At 39.9% G+C, this 20,126-nt stretch overlaps 2 protein-coding genes across 2 annotated transcripts; both read right to left on the reverse strand.

Moving 5' to 3' along the window:
- Positions 1–6,716: 6,716 nt before the first annotated feature.
- LOC127128177 (uncharacterized) lies at positions 6,717–6,945 on the reverse strand. Its single transcript, XM_051057417.1, has one exon. The coding sequence runs from the start codon at positions 6,937–6,939 to the stop codon at positions 6,748–6,750; it is 192 nt and encodes a 63-aa protein (XP_050913374.1). The 5' UTR covers positions 6,940–6,945; the 3' UTR covers positions 6,717–6,747.
- Positions 6,946–18,079: 11,134 nt separating this feature from the next.
- LOC127128179 (uncharacterized) lies at positions 18,080–18,399 on the reverse strand. The gene has a single exon (XM_051057418.1). The coding sequence runs from the start codon at positions 18,346–18,348 to the stop codon at positions 18,157–18,159; it is 192 nt and encodes a 63-aa protein (XP_050913375.1). The 5' UTR covers positions 18,349–18,399; the 3' UTR covers positions 18,080–18,156.
- Positions 18,400–20,126: the final 1,727 nt, after the last annotated feature.

Here is a 20,126-nt window from a genome sequence, read left to right on the forward strand (position 1 = left end):
TAAGTCCTTCAATTCTTATCCAATTTTGATGGGATTTTTTGTGGATTGCTCCTCTGGACCTCTAGTTTTTTATGATGATTTTTCCAGATTTTTTACATGTGTGGATTTTAAAATGTGCTAGGGTTTGTTCATATGTATCCATTTTATGTATGCCTTGCCAAATTGATTGTGAAATGATGATACTTTATCCAATGCTTCCCAAATTTTTTGTGCTTAAACTAGACATGTTCATGGTGATTTTGGTGTAGAGTTTGTGAATTTATCATTGCTGGTTATTGAGATATGATTTTTTTATTAGGGGTGTGACAATTTGTGTCACACCATTCATGTCCAACTTCATGATTTTAATTACCATGCTTCTTGAACTCAAATTGGTTTGAATTTTTGCATGAATGTACTTATGGATGTCTAGTTTACATGTGATTGTTTCTGGAATTATTGATGGCATTTCCTATTTGTTTGGGATTTTCTCCCCTGTTTGGTCATATGTTGACTTTTTGTGACACATGTTCTCATATGATTTGTGAAATTCTCATGCATTATTGGATGAACTTGAAATTTGACATGTGATTTGTAGACATCTTAAGGTTTGTCATGGTTTCGATACCATTCATTTCTCATATGTTGCCACTGTTTTATGATTTATTGAAGTTGGTGCATGTTTGGTTGACTTCTTTGAGCATGCTTGAACTTGCCTTGCCTTTCTGATTTTCATTGACCTACTTCCCTTGATCCAAATGAGCTGAAATTTGATATGCTTATCATGTTATGGATGATGTTTGATCATGAATTATTTGATAATTTATTGAAATGTTTGAGATTGGTTTTGAGCTAAATCATTCTGTTGACTTCTTTGAACTTCTATATGCCATGCTTTGACCTAATTTGCTTATGAAATGATGATGATGATTGATATGAGCATGAAACCAATTGAGTTTGTTTCTTGATTGTTTGAACTTGATTTTGGACACTTGTCACTTGCTGTTTTGATTTTCTTATCTCTTTTTGACCCTAGGCTTGTCCTAGTGGTCATGTTGCTCATGTTTAAGTTTGTTGTTTCAGGTTAAGCAACAAATGTTTCAAAGAGATCATTACAAATTGAATGAGCTTGATTGATTATCATGAACTAACTTGTTTGTTTTGTAGGTTGCTTGGCTCACATGCTTTGAGCTTTGTGCATTGCACATTTAACTGATTGTGTTGACTGTTGATCTCTATCTCATTTTGATTTAACTTTGAATTGTATACTGATGTTGTCTGACTGGTTTCAGGTACCTTTAGTTGCTTATAGTTCTTTAAGAACTTGCTTTGCTTTGCTTAATAGCAATTTGCATTGAGGTATAACTTCTTATCTTCATGTAGTCTGGAAGACCTGGCCTGTTACTTGGCCAGGCAACTGTCTGAAGTCCTCCTTAAGAGGCAATGCTTGTGTGTGTTTACATTTGTCCCAAGCAGGAAAAGTCCTTTGAATAAGGCAATTGGTAGAACCCAAGAGATATGCAACCTACCTCCTACTATTCTGTGTGTCACTCACCTTGCTCACACCACATGTGTTGATGCATAGTGAGTAAAAACCCAAGATCTATCGAGTCAATAATCTGTGGAGAGAGTTCCTACTTTCTGAACTCCCACACCTTCTGATATTCAAATGCTCTCCCTGGCCAGGGATAAGAGCAATGAGGCACACCCCTCATATCTTTTCATCTGCTTCACCTTAGCCCCTCAATGGCAAGGTTAAGAGCACCATTAACCCTATTCCAGTTGGCTTCAATGCCTAACCCTTTGTGTGAGCCTGATTGTTTGGTTATAGTGTGTGCTGAATGACTTTAATTGATTGATTGCTTACCTCATATACACATGTCTGCTTGCATGCTTTGTGCATTTATCATCATCAATTACTCATTAGTGCATGATCATTTCATTTGTCTCTGTGACATATCTTTGTTGTTTGCCCATTGAGGACGATTGTAAGACCATCCATTGGCCATTGTTCCTATGATATGGAAGTGAGTATAAGACCATCTCATTGGCCACTCATCTTCTCTTTGCTTGATGCATTTGCGTTTGTTGTATGTGAGGATGCAATTGTAAGTCCCTGCAAGTTGGCCTTTGCTTTCCTATGATCATACGTTGGATATTGGTATAAGCCCAGACAGATTGGCATCCGGTATCCAAGTTTCGTTTTGTTTTAGGAGATTGGAATAAGTCCATCTATTGGCTTCCGACATCCTTGTTTCTTTGTTTAGGAGATTGGTGTAAATCCATCTATTGGTATCCGATATCCGCTTTTGTTTGTGAGATTGGAGTAAGGCCATTGAGTGGCATCCGGTATCATTTGTTTGCTTATTTTTCTATTGCTCATTGCCTATTCCAAAGGACACACTTGAATCATCTTCTATATGATTTCAAGAAGTGAACCTCCTAGGAAGTTTTACAATCCATCCTCATCCATTCATCCCTCTTTGTCCTAAACCTTTTCACACCTTACTTTCAAACTTGAGATAGATATTGTGCAAACATCTTCATATTTTCAAATTAAAAACCTGGACCCCAAGTCCTTGATTTTTTTTTCAAACTCCATTTCATAATATTTCTTTTGAATCAATCTTAATCATACTTTGACCCTACTTTCATAATCACAATCAATTAACTTCACCCATTCATTTGTTTTGGCTTTGTCCATTGTTAATCTTTTCACACATTAGCCATAGGTTTCAATTATCATTGTGGTTGATGTAAACCTCACCTTATCCTTAGTGAGTCGACTATAAGACTTCCGTACTGAAAACAGGGTTAACCCCTCTAGTACGTCGAAGCTATCCTCGCATGGTGGATGTTGGTCTTGGTCGAGTTTTCTCCCATTGATAATGAAGAGCCTCAGTGCTATTGTTTAAAATTGAACTCACTAACTTTTGGAAATCTTTTAGCCGGACTACGGCGTTTTGATCCTTACCTTTGATGGAAGGTACGTAGGCAACGGGTTCATCTGTTCGAACACAAAAATAATTAACTTGTACTTTCTTTTCTCATCATCCCAATCATGTTTGCACAATAATATTTCATAACAAATAACAATTTAATACAACAAGTGTGAAAAGGGCTCCCTAGGAGTACCTAGGACGTAGTGGGTGCCTAACACCTTCCCATTGCGTAATTTACCCCTTACCCAGACTCTCTGATCTTTTCATTAGTTTTCTACGCGTAAAACTTCTTAGGCTTTTGTTCGCTTTTTAGCCAGTCCTTTGGATAAATAAAAGTGCGGTGGCGACTCGAATTCATTGTATGCTTTGCTTATGGTTTAATCAATAAATCATATAGCGACGAATACACCGCTACAGAAAAGTGGCGACTCTGCTGGGGTTTCACTGTCGATCCTTGGTGGTATTGCCTACTTTTCACCCTTGTTGTGATATATTGTTATTTGTTATTTGACATATTTTTGTACAATTTGGGATGACTGTATTGATTGTAATGTTTGAATTGCTTGATATGCAATTGCTGTTTGCTTTGGTGATCTGTGAGATGAGTTCTATACCCGAACTCGAGTGCACTCTAGGATAGGAGAATGGCATAGTCTTGTTGACTGGTGTGGAGTATTCCTTAGCCAGTTGATTTGCGAGTCCATTCACTTGGTGGAGGTCATGTTGAATTAATAATGTCACACAAGTTATTTGTGGTTAGGCATTATTCTTTCAATCATGTGCTGCAGAAGCCAAGGACCGTAGTTTACCAAACCCCTCTTGGCCTATTTTTAGGAACGTAGTGCGGAGGTCGTTCAGATGTAAGTTCTGATGCGATTGTTACGCGATACTACACTCATAAGAGTTTCTCTTGAGAATATTTTTGGAATACGAGTATTCGTTCCTCCGAAAATATTCGAAAGATGGAACGATGATTATGGGAACCTCTGGTAGAACATGTCTGGCAGGTTTAAACCCTAGTACACTCCCTTTGGGTGGTTCTTAACCGAGACTCCATGCTCGTGACTCTCAGCAAACCCGTGATTCGTGGTTGAGTCGTTCAGACAACCTTAATATCAATGGAACCTGGGTGTTGATCAGGTATAAAACCTAAATCCCCCAAAACGGATGGTTGATATTAAGGATGTTCGAGCCGGTTCATGTACCGTTAATATCAATGGAACTTGGGTGTCGATAAGGTGAAAACCTAAATCCACCAAAATGGATGATTGATATTAGGGATACAATGAGCTTTCCCACGACCTTTGTTTGGTGTGACTTGCTTGATCCTTGAGTGTGATTGTTGCATTCATGCATTCATGCATTCATTTGCACTTCATGTCATCAAAAGGGAAAATTTTCAAGGAACTTAAAAGGGTTTATTTGCAAAATTTTCAGACATGGAAAGACCAAAAAGGCATACAAAGAAGTACAGCTTTAAACAGCCTGATGTAAAAGAGTTAAGGAATCTGACATCTTATGTATTAGATCCCTTGGGTTTCAAAGCTCGCTATGGGAAGCTTCTGCCTCTACTGACTACTCAGGTTGACGAAGGGCTGATGAGTACTCTGGCTCAGTTTTATGATCCGCTGTATCACTGCTTCTCATTTCCGGACTTCCAGCTGTTGCCAACCTTGGAGGAGTATTCTCATCTCATTGGGATTCCGATTATGGATCAAGTGCCGTTCAGTGGCCTAGAGAGTATTCCGACCGCTCGAGAGATTGCGAGCTTGTTGCACATAGATGAAGATTTGATTAGGGCTAATCTAACTACCAAAGGAGGAATTCAGGGTTTTCCTTCCGAGTTCCTCATTGATCAAGCTACCTTTTATGGGAAGGCCATGAGTGAGGATGCCTTTGAGGCTTTGTTTGTGCTGCTCATCTATGGATTGGTGTTGTTTCCCAACTTCGACAAGTTCGTGGACATGAACGCCATCAGGATCTTCTCAGTTCTTAATCCCGTTCCGACTTTGTTGGGCAATGCCTATGTCTCTTTGCATCTGAGGAATGCAAAGGGTGGAGGAGTTATTGTCTGCTGTCTACCTCTGCTATACAAGTGGTTTATTTCGCACTTAACGCAGACAGTTGCTTTCAAGGAGAACAGGGGATGTCTACGGTGGTCTCAGAGACTCATGTCTCTCACCAATGATGATATCACTTGGTATGATCGCGTGTATGATACCGTCCAGATCATTGACTATTGTGGTGAATTCCCTAATGTGCCTCTTCTTGGCACATGTGGTGGGATCAGCTACAATCCTATTCTCGCACGACGTCAGCTTGGGTTCCCCCTGAAGGATAAACCTCATAACATTCTGTTAGAAGGTGTGTTCTTCCAGGAGGGTAAAGATCCCCAAGGCCTGAAAGCCAGATTTGTCCGTGCTTGGCGCAATATTCACAAGAAGAGTAGGAACGAGTTGGGTCCAAAGAACTGCATTGCTTTGGAGCCATACACCTCTTGGGTCAGACAGAGAGCTGCCGTGTACTTGATGCCGTATGATCATCCGAGACCTACACCGTTGGATGTGGCTGGGCCTTCAACCCTCCCTACCCAACGTGTAGAGGAGTTGAGAGAAGAAGACCTTTCACGTGCTTGGATCCGTGAAAGAGAGGAATTGCTTCAGCAGCTTAAGGAGAAGGACGCTATGATTGAGTTCCTCGAGCATCGAGTGATCGACGATCCGAACGACGCTTGGACCTCTCTGCTTCCTCAGTCTTCCAAATTCTGGAAGAGGAGGTATGATCGATTTGCATTAGCTTGTTCCAACTGGTGGAAGCTCGCCGAACTTCAATACATAGGCCATTTCAATGAACAGGGCGCAATTGCTGAATAACATGAGCATCCAAGTATGCGTCGCAGGAGAAGCACCATACTGACAGATCGCTGAAACTGAGGGCCACACTATGATTAGTTTCACGAAAATGCTGGAGCATATGTCTGTTCACAAATCGGCCGCAGAGCACGTCTTTACATGACAAACACAACCAGTTTTCATTCGGATGTTGGCACCTGTTGCAGGGAGTATTAGGGGTTGGAATGTGGGTGAGATCAGGGGATAAGGAATGCAGATGATGACATGAAGTTCGAGCATCGACCCAACCAGATTCAGAGCCATGGATCAAGTCGTAATCCTCTTCCGATAAACCTTCCTGTTGACAAGAAGATGAAGCCATTCTCACTTTTCAATACGCACAGGCTTTGGTGTTTATGCTTTCAGAATTTTGTCAGATATAGCAATTGGCTGGACAGGTTCTGTTAGGAAAATATTTTTGATTCAACTTCCCATGACTTCGAGCTGGAATGATTATGCCCTCTTTTAGAAAATGTTGAGGTCTTAAATTCTGTTAATGCTCACTTTTGAGTGCTACTGCTATTTGTTAATTCCATTTGGTGGCCAAATCCTGTCGACTCAGTAACACATCAACTTCCTTATGCTTGTCTATTTTCCATCTCTTTTGCAGGAACCATGTCGAGTCCCGAATCGACAGCCACTCCACGGCAGTTTTGTTGGCTTTTTGCAGGTATGCTTGTGGTGAGCATAATGAAAATTTTGGCGTATAGTGAGTTCTTACCCTTTAGAAATAAGTGACCTGCTATGGATATTTTGCTTTTGTGAATCAGTTTTGGAAAGGTTAATTGGATGATTCTGGAACTGATAAACTGTAACAAATTGATGCTCAATCAAATGTTATGTAACTATGTACTTTTATTACTCACAGAATGAGAAGAAAAAAAGTTCAAGCAGAGGAGCTGGCAATTATTCACTTGTATCTCAAGTAAATCAGCTTACTTTTGACCTGCCATACCTTTAACCACATCACTCAAAGTAGGTTGAGGAGGATGCTCGGTTGTTTGATATGAGTCCAGAATAGGCCTTACAACAGCAGGAAGAAAAAAACCAAAGCCGGCGATGAGACATGAAGCAGCGACAACTGGTTCTTTAACAACGAACATCTTGAGCTTCTCCATCACAGGCATTTTGATTTTTGATTTTCGATTTCGATTTCGATTTCTCACTTCCAACTGCTTCTCTTCTTCTTGTTGTGAAACTGGTGTTTGGTTTTTTTTCTTGCAGGCTATGGTTGATTTGCTGCTACTATGCATGTTGATCCGTCATGAAAGTTTTGCACGTTCGAGGTTTTGGCCAGGTGACATGGTGGTTTTGGTTGGTCTTGGCATGGCTTCCAGGATAGCACCGACAAAGATAGTTGCAGCATACAACAATATGACAATTTCTGCCACATAAAGTATCAATCCTTTACTGCTAATCTCTGGACAATACGGGGAATGCGTGTTGATGCCAAAGAAATCATGGGCTTCTAGCTTGTACCGCGAAGAAAGTCGAATCAAGTTCCTATTTTCATCTTTGTATCGCCGTTTTCTGTTGTAATAAGCTTATCGTTCAACACTGCATAATAGGCTTCAGTGAAAATTTCTTGAGCATTTTTGTTAGCCAAAATGAAGTTGACCGGTAGCATTAGCTAGTTCCTTATACCAAAACTTCTCTGATTTTTCTGTGTGCACCTTAATGCTAATGATATTAGCAGGACTCTTAGAAGCAGAAATTCTATATGTCGCCTTACCGGAGACTTTAATGACCGCTGGTTTCCTCAGATAGAAAAATCTTGATTCTCTTGGTTCATTTTTTAGCAACATGTAGCATAGAAGGCAGAATTTAAATTTAATGGCCTCCGTCCCGCAACTGCTCCAAGGGACGTTCCAAAGATAATTGACCTCTAGTGCTTGTGAAGAGGCACATAATTACTAGCATTCACGTCCTTCTCAGGAATACAAACCAAACCAGTCCCTTAGCTAAAATTCACACCAGAATTATCTCTGTAATAACTTAAACATCAATTTTAGTCTTATTCGAAATCAACGTCCAAAGAAATCTCAATTCTAAAAGGATAAGTAATAACCAAACCACAATCCTGGAGAACATCACTAGTCCCACAAAACAATTAACATCAACATTAAGAGTTCCTCCAAATTAGCCTTTCTGATACATAACAGTCCAACTATGTTGGTGCTCTTCAGTTGACGACTTCCTCGGTAGCAAATCTGCCCAGGCTGAACCCTCGGTTGGCGTTACAATGATAGTGAGACATCACTCCTTTATTCCATGCCTCATTCTTTGATGTCCCTAATTCGCATTGCAACGTATGCGATTGAGTAAGACTGTTTGTGCATTCTCTTGCAGCAGCATGACCACACAATCATGAAGGCCATACAAACATATAAAAGAGCCTCCATGTTTCAGAAAACCAATCAAAGTGTAGGTAAAATAAATGGGACTGAAAGGCAGCCCAGAGATTTACAATTGAATTGAACCAAAACAAAAGGGATGAACCTTGACAAAAGGATAGCATGGTGAGAAAGTTACAAACATGGTTATGTGAAGGACGGTTCTTTGCGAACCAGAAAACGAAAATTCAAGACCAAAATCGGGGTATGACAGTTGCCCCTATTTAAGTATCTTCAACTAGATCATATGAAGCAGGACACTCTTCATATGATCATAGTGGGAGATGATTAAATACTAAGAAGACCCGGATTTTGATCTTGAATCCCCATGACATGATGTGATATGATATGATATGCCATGATATGCCATGATATGCATGGATATGCATGTATGCATGATTCTTTTTATTTATTTATAATTTTTTATCTGCTAGGGATATGATGGACCCTTAACAGGAGATGCTACTAGACAGACCAAACTGTGGGGAATGCTGATGGTCCACAGGAAGACAAACAAATGGTAAGGAACAACTTGCTAGGGAGACAGTCCTGCTGGAGAATCAGGCACACACTGGGGAGTAATCAAAATGAAATTTGATTAATCGATACTTAGAATACAAGGGATTTCGGTAGTAAGTTCACACATGACTTACCGAACCCGAATAAAGAAAAAAAATGCTACAACAGGTTCATATACGACCTGACAACGCTGGGGAATAATCAAGGAGAAAACTCTTCAGAGCAAGTTCAAGTATGACCTGACCCCGGAATAAAAGGTTCAACAACAGGTTCATACATGACCTGAATGGTATTGAACAAAAAGAGAAACAACTTCAGTACAGGTTCAAGTATGACCTGACACCGGAATAAGGGTTCAACAACAAGTTCAAACACGACTTGAATAGGATTGAACAAAGAATCTTCAGAGCAGGTTCAAGTATGACCGGACCCCGGAATAAAAAGGTTCAACAACAGGTTCATACATGACCTGAATAGGATTGAACAAAGAATCTTCAGAGCAGGTTCAAGTATGACCGGACCCCGGAATAAAAAGGTTCAACAACAGGTTCATACATGACCTGAATAGGATTGAACAAAGAATCTTCAGAGCAGGTTCAAGTATGACCGGACCCCGGAATAAAAAGGTTCAACAACAGGTTCATACATGACCTGAATAGGATTGAACAAAGAATCTTCAGAGCAGGTTCAAGTATGACCGGACCCCGGAATAAAAGTTCAACAACAGGTTCATACATGACCTGAATAGGATTGAACAAAGAATCTTCAGAGCAGGTTCAAGTATGACCGGACCCCGGAATAAAAGTTCAACAACAGGTTCATACATGACCTGAATGGTATTGAACAAAAAGAAAGACTCTTCAGAGCAAGTTCAAGTATGACCTGACCCCGGAATAAAAAGGTTCAACAACAGGTTCATACATGACCTGAATAGGATTGAACAAAGAATCTTCAGAGCAGGTTCAAGTATGACCGGACCCCGGAATAAAAAGGTTCAACAACAGGTTCATACATGACCTGAATGGTATTGAACAAAAAGAAAGACTCTTCAGAGCAGGTTCAAGTATGACCTGACCCCGGAATAAAAAGGTTCAACAACAGGTTCATACATGACCTGAATGGTATTGAACAAATAGAGAAAAAATCTTCAGAACAGGTTCATGTATGACCTGATACTGGAATAACAACAATTGGACTCTGACCGTAAGCAATGGACTACAACCACCCTTTAACGGATTTTGCCAACAACAATTGGACTTGAAAATGACCGGGAAAACCGGATGTTGGTTTAGGGATACCAAAGACAAGCTGGAATTAGAGGTCAAAGGATCTAGGATCGACAACAAGACCTGGGTCAATGCAAAATGAGCACGAAGTACATTTCGGCTATGCATGATTTGAATTTCCTTTTATGCATGATATATGAATGATCATGATTATGAGAATGCTGACACTGGGCAGACTGGGAGTTTGTAAAGGCTTTTTATGGAAGCTCATGATTCCTCAACACCGAGAACTCAACCAAATATTTGTGATAGATGTTGTCAAAGGAGAATTCTATCCAGCTTGATAGCCACAACTTAGCCAATGAGATCCTTTTGGAGGATTAATGAATCGTGCTAGCATAATTTTCGGGCACTCGTCTTAAACTCAATAGTTGTTGACGTATGGCAGAATTTGTTTGAGCAGTTTGAAAGCACGAAGAAAGAGGTTCTGCCCCTCTGTGGCTCATCTTGCCCCAGTTTGTTGGGACTTTGGAGATGTTCACTTTGAAAGTGAGTTTGGAAACAACTTTCCAGGAGACTACCTCGAGGTGGCTTGCCCCAAGTGTTTGAAACTTGCAATGGTCCAAACTTGACTAACCAAATGTTGGAATGGCAGACTCTTGATTGATTGTCCTTTGGATAGCTGGACTCATTGAGCTCTGAGGTGGCTTGCCCCAGTCTAAGTCTTGAAGCAAATTACTCTTGGCGAGATGACCCTTAGGGTGATTAGCTCGAATTAACTGATGCTCAAAGTGATTTGCCTCTGAATAGACTTCTTTCACTCCATCAAGTTCCTCAACTGCATATTGTTGGAATTTCTTGATGCTAAGCGTTGACTCGCAAATAAGATTGTTCATTCAAAAATGGTAATTTTAATTCAATGCTTATGCAAAAATTTGAAATCAAAATTTATTGATATGAACGGGTAAAATACAGTGAACGAGTCGTTGATAAGAACACAATGGTGATCAAGTCATTCACAGTATACAAGTTGGTGCTATCAAATGATTAACAAAAATCGTTTGGAGTCAAGTTAACACAACCTTGTTATAGTATGCTTTCAAAATAAACCCTGCCTCAATTAGGTCTTTTAAGGGTTGTAACGTGGTCTGGTTCGCGGTTTCTTGAAACAAAAGGATATAAGGCTCAAAATTTGTTTTTACCCACCCCTTCTTCTTGATGATCTCCAGTTCCTACGTTCAGTTAATTCAATACACGCATTCGACTTCCAAGAGGGTTCGAAGGTGTGATGGGGATTCAAGACGGATTTTCTTGAAATGGCAGTCCCCTTATTTTGTTTTTGTCGAGGATTTAATGACCTCTTTTGATTGATTTATTTTATCCCTAATTTTGCCTGGACCGCTTCTTTGAAGCTTTTGGTCCATCGGGATGCCCTAACTTTTGCCTAAGTCATCTTGTGGTATTTGACCTAGTGGGCTTTTTTCTATTTTTTTAAAGGTGTTGACTGCCACATTTTTGGTGGATGAGGATCAACCAACACTAATTTTAGCTTTTCTCAACTTCTTCGACACTTCAACATGTGCGCGAAGGATAACATGTGGTTGAACCTAATTGGAGGGTGTTCATATGGACGGTTTTTTTTGAAAGATCGGATGCATGATCAAACTATCTGAACACAACTACCCTGCCCCAGGTTAAGATTAAGGGTTTTAGATCCGAAATAAACACCAACTTCTAGGCTCAAAGTGGTTGTCTAGGGATTAACATCCTTATCACTCCAGTGTTTGGGGATTTGAAACAATGCCTTACATCATCGACAAGGTTTACTCAAAAGCATACCACAACAATTTCAGGTGTTTCGTTTTCATCATCCTCCTTCCAATCTTTGTTAACACAACACTTTGATAAACAAAAGTGAATGAGAGGAGTATTTTGTTTTTGTTTTTTAACATAAATGAAAAACGAGTGAATACGAATGGATTAATTCAAAAGATGCATAAACCTTTCATTAATCTTACCAATTCAAAGAAAACAACAATGCTTAAAAGAAATTAACAATCAACATGCGAGGAAACTATAAAAGAAATGCTGAGACAGCCAAATGATTGCCAGCTTTAGGGAATTGACTTCTTCAAACTTGAAGGTTGGGATCGACAAGCTTTTTGACATTGGCATGATGATCTTCAACTTCTTTTCCTTCAATCTCATCGTTGAACGCAACCTTCTTGGATCCACTACTCACTTCTCCTTTACTTTCATTGGTATGGGTCGTGACATTGGAAATCCAAGGCGGTATCTCAATGCTCTTACCAGGAAATAATGATAGCTCCTTAGCCACATCCCTGACATCTTCCTTGTGGTACAAAACCTTGAGGGGTTTCAAGGGTCCTTTCCCTTTCCCATTACCTGACTCAGAAATCAAGGCATATGTACCTGAGCCTTCCTCCTTGAGTGTTGGTGACCTTATGTCAATCAATCTTTGCAGCTTGAGCTTAAAACTCTTGCATTCCTCGATGGAGTGCCCCATTGTTCCAGTATGGTATTCGCACTTGATCTTCGGGTGATCTTCTTCAAAGACTAAGCTCTTCTTGTTAATCAGTCCTCGTACCAAGGCTTTTAGCGCACAGCAAGAATCTAGGTCATGTCCCAATGCCCCTTTATGGAATTCACACGTTGCATTTGGATTGTACCATGGTAGGTATGGTGACACGGGCGTGAGAGCTCGAGGGGTCACCAAAGCATTCTGGATCAGTAGCGGGTAGAGCTTGCTATATGGCACCGGAATAGAGTCATTGTGATCCTTGTTCCTCTTGTTCTGATTCTGATTTTTGTTTTGAACCTGGTTTTGGTGACTTTGAGGAGCAATAGCCAGAGGATGTTGATGATGACGCCTTGAGGGAGGTCCATATACTGGTAAATGAGGAGTTGCCACATAGCATTTCCCTTGACTTGGGGTAACACCAGATGGATGTGGCGTAGTAGCTCTCTTTGTTGCAGTAGTGTATATTGGGTGACCCTCTCTTCCCAACAAGACTTGCAGCGTTTCCAAGACCCATCTTATTTGGCTCTTCAAAAGATTGAGTTCCTCCTTCAGTGCTTCTTGGCTTTTCCTTAGCTCGTTCATCATCTCCTGGGACATGGTTCTTTGTTCTAAACGCGTGTTGAGAATCACTTTGCTTCACGGACAAAAGATGGATGAGTTTTTTTTGGTATTTTGTCTGGAGAATGACATGCATTATGATGCAATGCAAATGCAATGGAATGCGAATGAATGCAATGCAAGCCATGCACATTTGTTTTTTTTTTATACACGGGTTCAAAAGTCTGAGGTACTGATGAATCTGATTGTTTTCCAAGAATAGGTTCTCACCGGGTAAGATCTAAGGTTTTGTTACAAAGGATCCCCAGAGTCATTGATTCACAAGAATGTTTGACGCTTACGGAAAATACTTTCCGGTCGTCAACTCCATCAAGGGAATCTATTCTGGGTGAGGTTCTCGTACCGACCCTTACGAAGTATTCACCTCGGGAGTCCGTACTACGCAACCATCGACTGGGTTCTAGACGGGGTACTCAGAGTCATGGATTCAAAATACTGTTTGACGCTTACGGAAAATACTTTCCGATCGTCAACTCCATCTAGAGAATCTATTCTGAGCGAGGTTCTCGTATCGATCCTTACGAAGTATTCACCTCGGGAATCCATACTACGCAACCATCATTTCTAGTTGGCCAGAGTTCCAATGTTCTAAAAGGTTCTTAGAGTCATGGACCCCTTTGAAACATCGAAGCTTACGAGGTATACACCTCGGGCGACAATATTTGCAAAAGAATCTACTCTAAGTGAGGTTCTCGTACCGACTCTTACGAGGTATCCACCTCGGGAGTCCGTACTACTCAACCATCGTCCTATCTTATGTTTTTTTTTCACTCTAGACTCGGGTGTAGAGTCTTTCCCACATGGTTTGCAATCAAGATCCAAGTACCCAACACGGTGAAACTAATATACAACAAATATCAATATAACAATAAAGATATTAAAAAGCAATAAATAAAGGGAAAAGCCACACAATTAAACAAACAAAAGCACACAGACGTCCTAACTAGGCTTGACTCACTTAGGGTTGTTCCTGTCCCCAGCAGAGTCGCCATCTGTCGCACCTCGAAAAAAATGGGGATACGACCTCAAAGCGAAGCGCGATCGCACGCTCGCAATGATGGACTGAACAGAGTCGCCACCGAACTTTATTTATTCCTAAAAAGGAAAGGGGAAATATCGATAAAACCCAAGACAAAAGAAAGGATAAGATATGGTCATCGCAACCAATATCCGGGTTCGGGAGTCGATTACGCAAGGGGAAGGTATTAGCACCCCTCACGTCCGTTGTACTCAACGGGAACCATTAGGTCAGTTGTGTGCGTTAGTGTTACTTAAAATATTAGGCTTTTCGATTTATTAGGTGGGAAAGAAAGGATAGAAGAAAGGAGAAATGTTTTTGGATTTTTTAACGAAGGACTAAACCTAAGTTTTTTATTAGTGGGCCTGACAAGATTTAAAAATCCTGCTCCTACGTATCTCAAAAGAGAAGTCAAGGCTTACGTAGTTCTGGGTAGAAAAATGTTTGTTTGTTGGTCGATTTTAGCGAAGGCTATACTGTATTAGTCGACGAAAACATTGTTTTACCCAAAACAGATGAGGAGTGGACGCATACCACACATCGAACGGATTTATAAATCTACATTCGGAAAAGCGTCATTTATCTCTACTCAACAATCGTGGTCGAAACATTGTTTTGTATCACTTAAGACAAGATACCTTTCGTTTATGAAAAAGGTTTTTGATTAGTCGCACGGCGGCGGGAAAAGAGTTTGATTGGTTGGATGTATTTTGAGTGATGGCGAGAACTTGGATGAGCGAGATATACATCTCGAATCCTAGCCTCAGGAGTGCATGGTATACACCATGTTCCATTTCCATCTTATTTGCAAAGATGTTTAATAAAGATTAGGTATTTTAGAATTTGATTGAGAAAGGGTTTGACGAAACCGCATTGACAATTTTAGAAGATGGCGAGAACTAAGATTGGCGAGGCATACGTCTCGAATCTTAACCTCAGGAGTGCATGGTATACACCATGTTCCATTTCCACCTTTATTGAAAAAATGTTAAATAAGATTTAGATTTGATTCAGAAAGGGTTTAAAGAAACCTCATTGACAACTTTTAGGCGATGGCGAGAGTTAAGATTGGCGAGACATACGTCTCGAATCTTAACCTCAGGAGTGCATGGTATACACCATGTTCCATTTTCACCTTTATTGAGAAAGTGTTAAATAAGAATTAGGTATTTTGAGTTTTGTTGTGAAAATGACTTGACCTAGATCAAGTATTGATGGGCGTTTGAGAAAGATTTGAATGAGTGTTTGAGAGAAATCAAAGTGGATAAACTTGGATGATGGCGAGAGCTAGGATTGGCGAGATATACATCTCGAATCCTAATCTCAGGAGTGCGTGGTATACACCACGTTCCATTTCCATCTTTATTGAAAAGGTCTTGAATATGAATTAATATTTTTTGAGTTTTTATTAGAAAAAGTGGCTTGACGTTGGATCAAGCGTTTGGTGAAAGTTTGAAAGAAATGGAATAGAATAGGAGGGAGAAATGAATTGATTTATTTATTGAGAAAATACTCGACGTTGGATCGAGTCATATTTTTGTATTTTTTGAAATGGTTGATTTTATTCTTGTGTTAGTAGCTAACTAAATAACCAAACAATAAAGAAATAAAATAGTACAAGATTATTACACATCGGGGGAGTGGGGTACATTTTGTCAAATGGGGATTAAAAAATCTTGAAATAATTGAATCGGACCCAAACAACAAATAATGCATGAGTGTAAGTGCAAGGGAACCGGCTCATTGTAAGAAAGCCCAAGAGTAAGCTATGTGAGGTTGACGGCGATGCTTAAAAAGCAATCGACTTACAAAGGTGTGAAAATGGGCTCGATATTAAATCGAGAAAAGTATGATTTTTATAGTTTCCAAATGGTTTTGCATGCATGATGGATTTAATAAAAAAACATGGACATAAAAAACTATTAAAAGAAACAAAATGCTAAAAGATAATAAAATACTAAAAAGAAATAAAAAATGAAATGCTAAAAAGAAATGAAATACTAGAAGTACTATCTAGTAGTATCGAACCCACTCCTCTTGAGACTATGGCACTACCCTCTCTCCACTAGGCTACTTACTAACTGACTGATAATTTATTGCTAACTTAAATATATAAACTAATGTAAATTAAAAGTATGAATTAAAATAAAAATAAAAAGGGATGATCTAATAATGGATGATTAATTAAACTAAATGGGGAATCCCAAACGCAACCCTAGCCGCCTGGCTGTTGGGTGGGGAAGCGTTAATCAACACCAATACCAATAGTCCACAGAATTAAAAGAAATACCTAGGGGAACCAAAAGGTAAGTGATTTTTAATTAGGCTTTAAGTATTATTCTTGAAAATAAATAAAAGAAAACAAAGACAGAGACACGTGAAACAGCACTAAAGTCGTTCGTCTTCTTCACGAAAGACTTACTCTCACTCGCGCCTCTCAAGCTCGCATCTCTCTCTCGTCCTCTCCATCTCTCTCAATCGTTAACTCTCTCACTCAAGCTCTCAAATGAATGCTCCAGAAAGATTTAAGCAAAAAACACTCACCTTCGGTAGCGGTAATGACGAGCTTGATGAAGCTTCAAACTCTTCCAACTCTTCCACCAGGTTTCCTTTGATTCTCAGGTTTAGGGTTTTCGCTTGGTAGCTTTTCCGCCTCCACTTTCGTTTTTTCTCGTTTTGAAAATTAGGGTTTTCGATGTTTTTCGCCGCTAACTCTTCTTTTTTTTCCCCCCCTCTGCTCTCACTCCTTCCTTTTTATATTCACAGCTCTAGGGTTTCGAATTAGCTTATGCATATCAAATTAGGTGCCTCTGCAAACTCCTTTTTGTGCTCAGAAACGGATTGCCCCTTTGATGCTTGGACTCGGAAAGGTAATCTGAACATATGCTTTTCTGATCGCTTTTTGTCCCAATTCCAATTTGGGAACTTCCTGGAATTTCACTGTTTGGTAATTATTGTTACTGCAGGTTAATGGCTTGGAACTGGAAATTTGCATTAGCTTGTTCCAACTGGTGGAAGCTCGCCGAACTTCAATACATAGGCCATTTCAATGAACAGGGCGCAATTGCTGAATAACATGAGCATCCAAGTATGCGTCGCAGGAGAAGCACCATACTGACAGATCGCTGAAACTGAGGGCCACACTATGATTAGTTTCACGAAAATGCTGGAGCATATGTCTGTTCACAAATCGGCCGCAGAGCACGTCTTTACATGACAAACACAACCAGTTTTCATTCGGATGTTGGCACCTGTTGCAGGGAGTATTAGGGGTTGGAATGTGGGTGAGATCAGGGGATAAGGAATGCAGATGATGACATGAAGTTCGAGCATCGACCCAACCAGATTCAGAGCCATGGATCAAGTCGTAATCCTCTTCCGATAAACCTTCCTGTTGACAAGAAGATGAAGCCATTCTCACTTTTCAATACGCACAGGCTTTGGTGTTTATGCTTTCAGAATTTTGTCAGATATAGCAATTGGCTGGACAGGTTCTGTTAGGAAAATATTTTTGATTCAACTTCCCATGACTTCGAGCTGGAATGATTATGCCCTCTTTTAGAAAATGTTGAGGTCTTAAATTCTGTTAATGCTCACTTTTGAGTGCTACTGCTATTTGTTAATTCCATTTGGTGGCCAAATCCTGTCGACTCAGTAGCACATCAACTTCCTTATGCTTGTCTATTTTCCATCTCTTTTGCAGGAACCATGTCGAGTCCCGAATCGACAGCCACTCCACGGCAGTTTTGTTGGCTTTTTGCAGGTATGCTTGTGGTGAGCATAATGAAAATTTTGGCGTATAGTGAGTTCTTACCCTTTAGAAATAAGTGACCTGCTATGGATATTTTGCTTTTGTGAATCAGTTTTGGAAAGGTTAATTGGATGATTCTGGAACTGATAAACTGTAACAAATTGATGCTCAATCAAATGTTATGTAACTAGGTACTTTTATTACTCACAGAATGAGAAGAAAAAAAGTTCAAGCAGAGGAGCTGGCAATTATTCACTTGTATCTCAAGTAAATCAGCTTACTTTTGACCTGCCATACCTTTAACCACATCACTCAAAGCAGGTTGAGGAGGATGCTCGGTTGTTTGATATGAGTCCAGAATAGGCCTTACAACAGCAGGAAGAAAAAAACCAAAGCCGGCGATGAGACATGAAGCAGCGACAACTGGTTCTTGAACAACGAACATCTTGAGCTTCTCCATCACAGGCATTTTGATTTTTGATTTTCGATTTCGATTTCGATTTCTCACTTCCAACTGCTTCTCTTCTTCTTGTTGTGAAACTGGTGTTTGGTTTTTTTTCTTGCAGGCTATGGTTGATTTGCTGCTACTATGCATGTTGATCCGTCATGAAAGTTTTGCAGGTTCGAGGTTTTGGCCAGGTGACATGGTGGTTTTGGTTGGTCTTGGCATGGCTTCCAGGATAGCACCGACAAAGATAGTTGCAGCATACAACAATATGACAATTTCTGCCACATAAAGTATCAATCCTTTACTGCTAATCTCTGGACAATACGGGGAATGCGTGTTGATGCCAAAGAAATCATGGGCTTCTAGCTTGTACCGCGAAGAAAGTCGAATCAAGTTCCTATTTTCATCTTTGTATCGCCGCTTTCTGTTGTAATAAGCTTATCGTTCAACACTGCATAATAGGCTTCAGTGAAAATTTCTTGAGCATTTTTGTTAGCCAAAATGAAGTTGACCGGTAGCATTAGCTAGTTCCTTATACCAAAACTTCTCTGATTTTTCTGTGTGCACCTTAATGCTAATGATATTAGCAGGACTCGTAGAAGCAGAAATTCTATATGTCGCCTTACCGGAGACTTTAATGACCGCTGGTTTCCTCAGATAGAAAAATCTTGATTCTCTTGGTTCATTTTTTAGTAACATGTAGCATAGAAGGCAGAATTTAAATTTAATGGCCTCCGTCCCGCAACTGCTCCAAGGGACGTTCCAAAGATAATTGACCTCTAGTGCTTGTGAAGAGGCACATAATTACTAGCATTCACGTCCTTCTCAGGAATACAAACCAAACCAGTCCCTTAGCTAAAATTCACACCAGAATTATCTCTGTAATAACTTAAACATCAATTTTAGTCTTATTCGAAATCAACTTCCAAAGAAATCTCAATTCTAAAAGGATAAGTAATAACCAAACCACAATCCTGGAGAACATCACTAGTCCCACAAAACAATTAACATCAACATTAAGAGTTCCTCCAAATTAGCCTTTCTGATACATAACAGTCCAACTATGTTGGTGCTCTTCAGTTGACGACTTCCTCGGTAGCAAATCTGCTCAGGCTGAACCCTCGGTTGGCGTTACAATGATAGTGAGACATCACTCCTTTATTCCATGCCTCATTCTTTGATGTCCCTAATTCGCATTGCAACGTATGCGATTGAGTAAGACTGTTTGTGCATTCTCTTGCAGCAGCATGACCACACAATCATGAAGGCCATACAAACATATAAAAGAGCCTCCATGTTTCAGAAAACCAATCAAAGTGTAGGTAAAATAAATGGGACTGAAAGGCAGCCCAGAGATTTACAATTGAATTGAACCAAAACAAAAGGGATGAACCTTGACAAAAGGATAGCATGGTGAGAAAGTTACAAACATGGTTATGTGAAGGACGGTTCTTTGCGAACCAGAAAACGAAAATTCAAGACCAAAATCGGGGTATGACAAGGAGGTATGATCGACTTGCAAAGGAGAAAGTAGATATGGAAGCGGCCTATGAGAGAGAGATCAAGAAGCTGTGTACTTCTCGTCTTCCAGCATCCCGAGCTTCTAGGGATCTATAGGATGTTTATTTCCCTTTTCTCTTTGTAATGATCAAAAATGTTGTACTTCTTTGTCTCGATATATTGAATGAAATATTTTCCGTGGGAAATTAAAACGCTTTAACTATTCAAAATGTTGCAAATAATACCCTAAGGGTTCCTTGAAAATAAACAAAGCATCTGCACAAGCATTTCATGCATCA

Source organism: Lathyrus oleraceus, chromosome 3 (assembly GCF_024323335.1).
Source record: "Lathyrus oleraceus cultivar Zhongwan6 chromosome 3, CAAS_Psat_ZW6_1.0, whole genome shotgun sequence".
Lineage (NCBI taxonomy): Eukaryota > Viridiplantae > Streptophyta > Magnoliopsida > Fabales > Fabaceae > Lathyrus > Lathyrus oleraceus.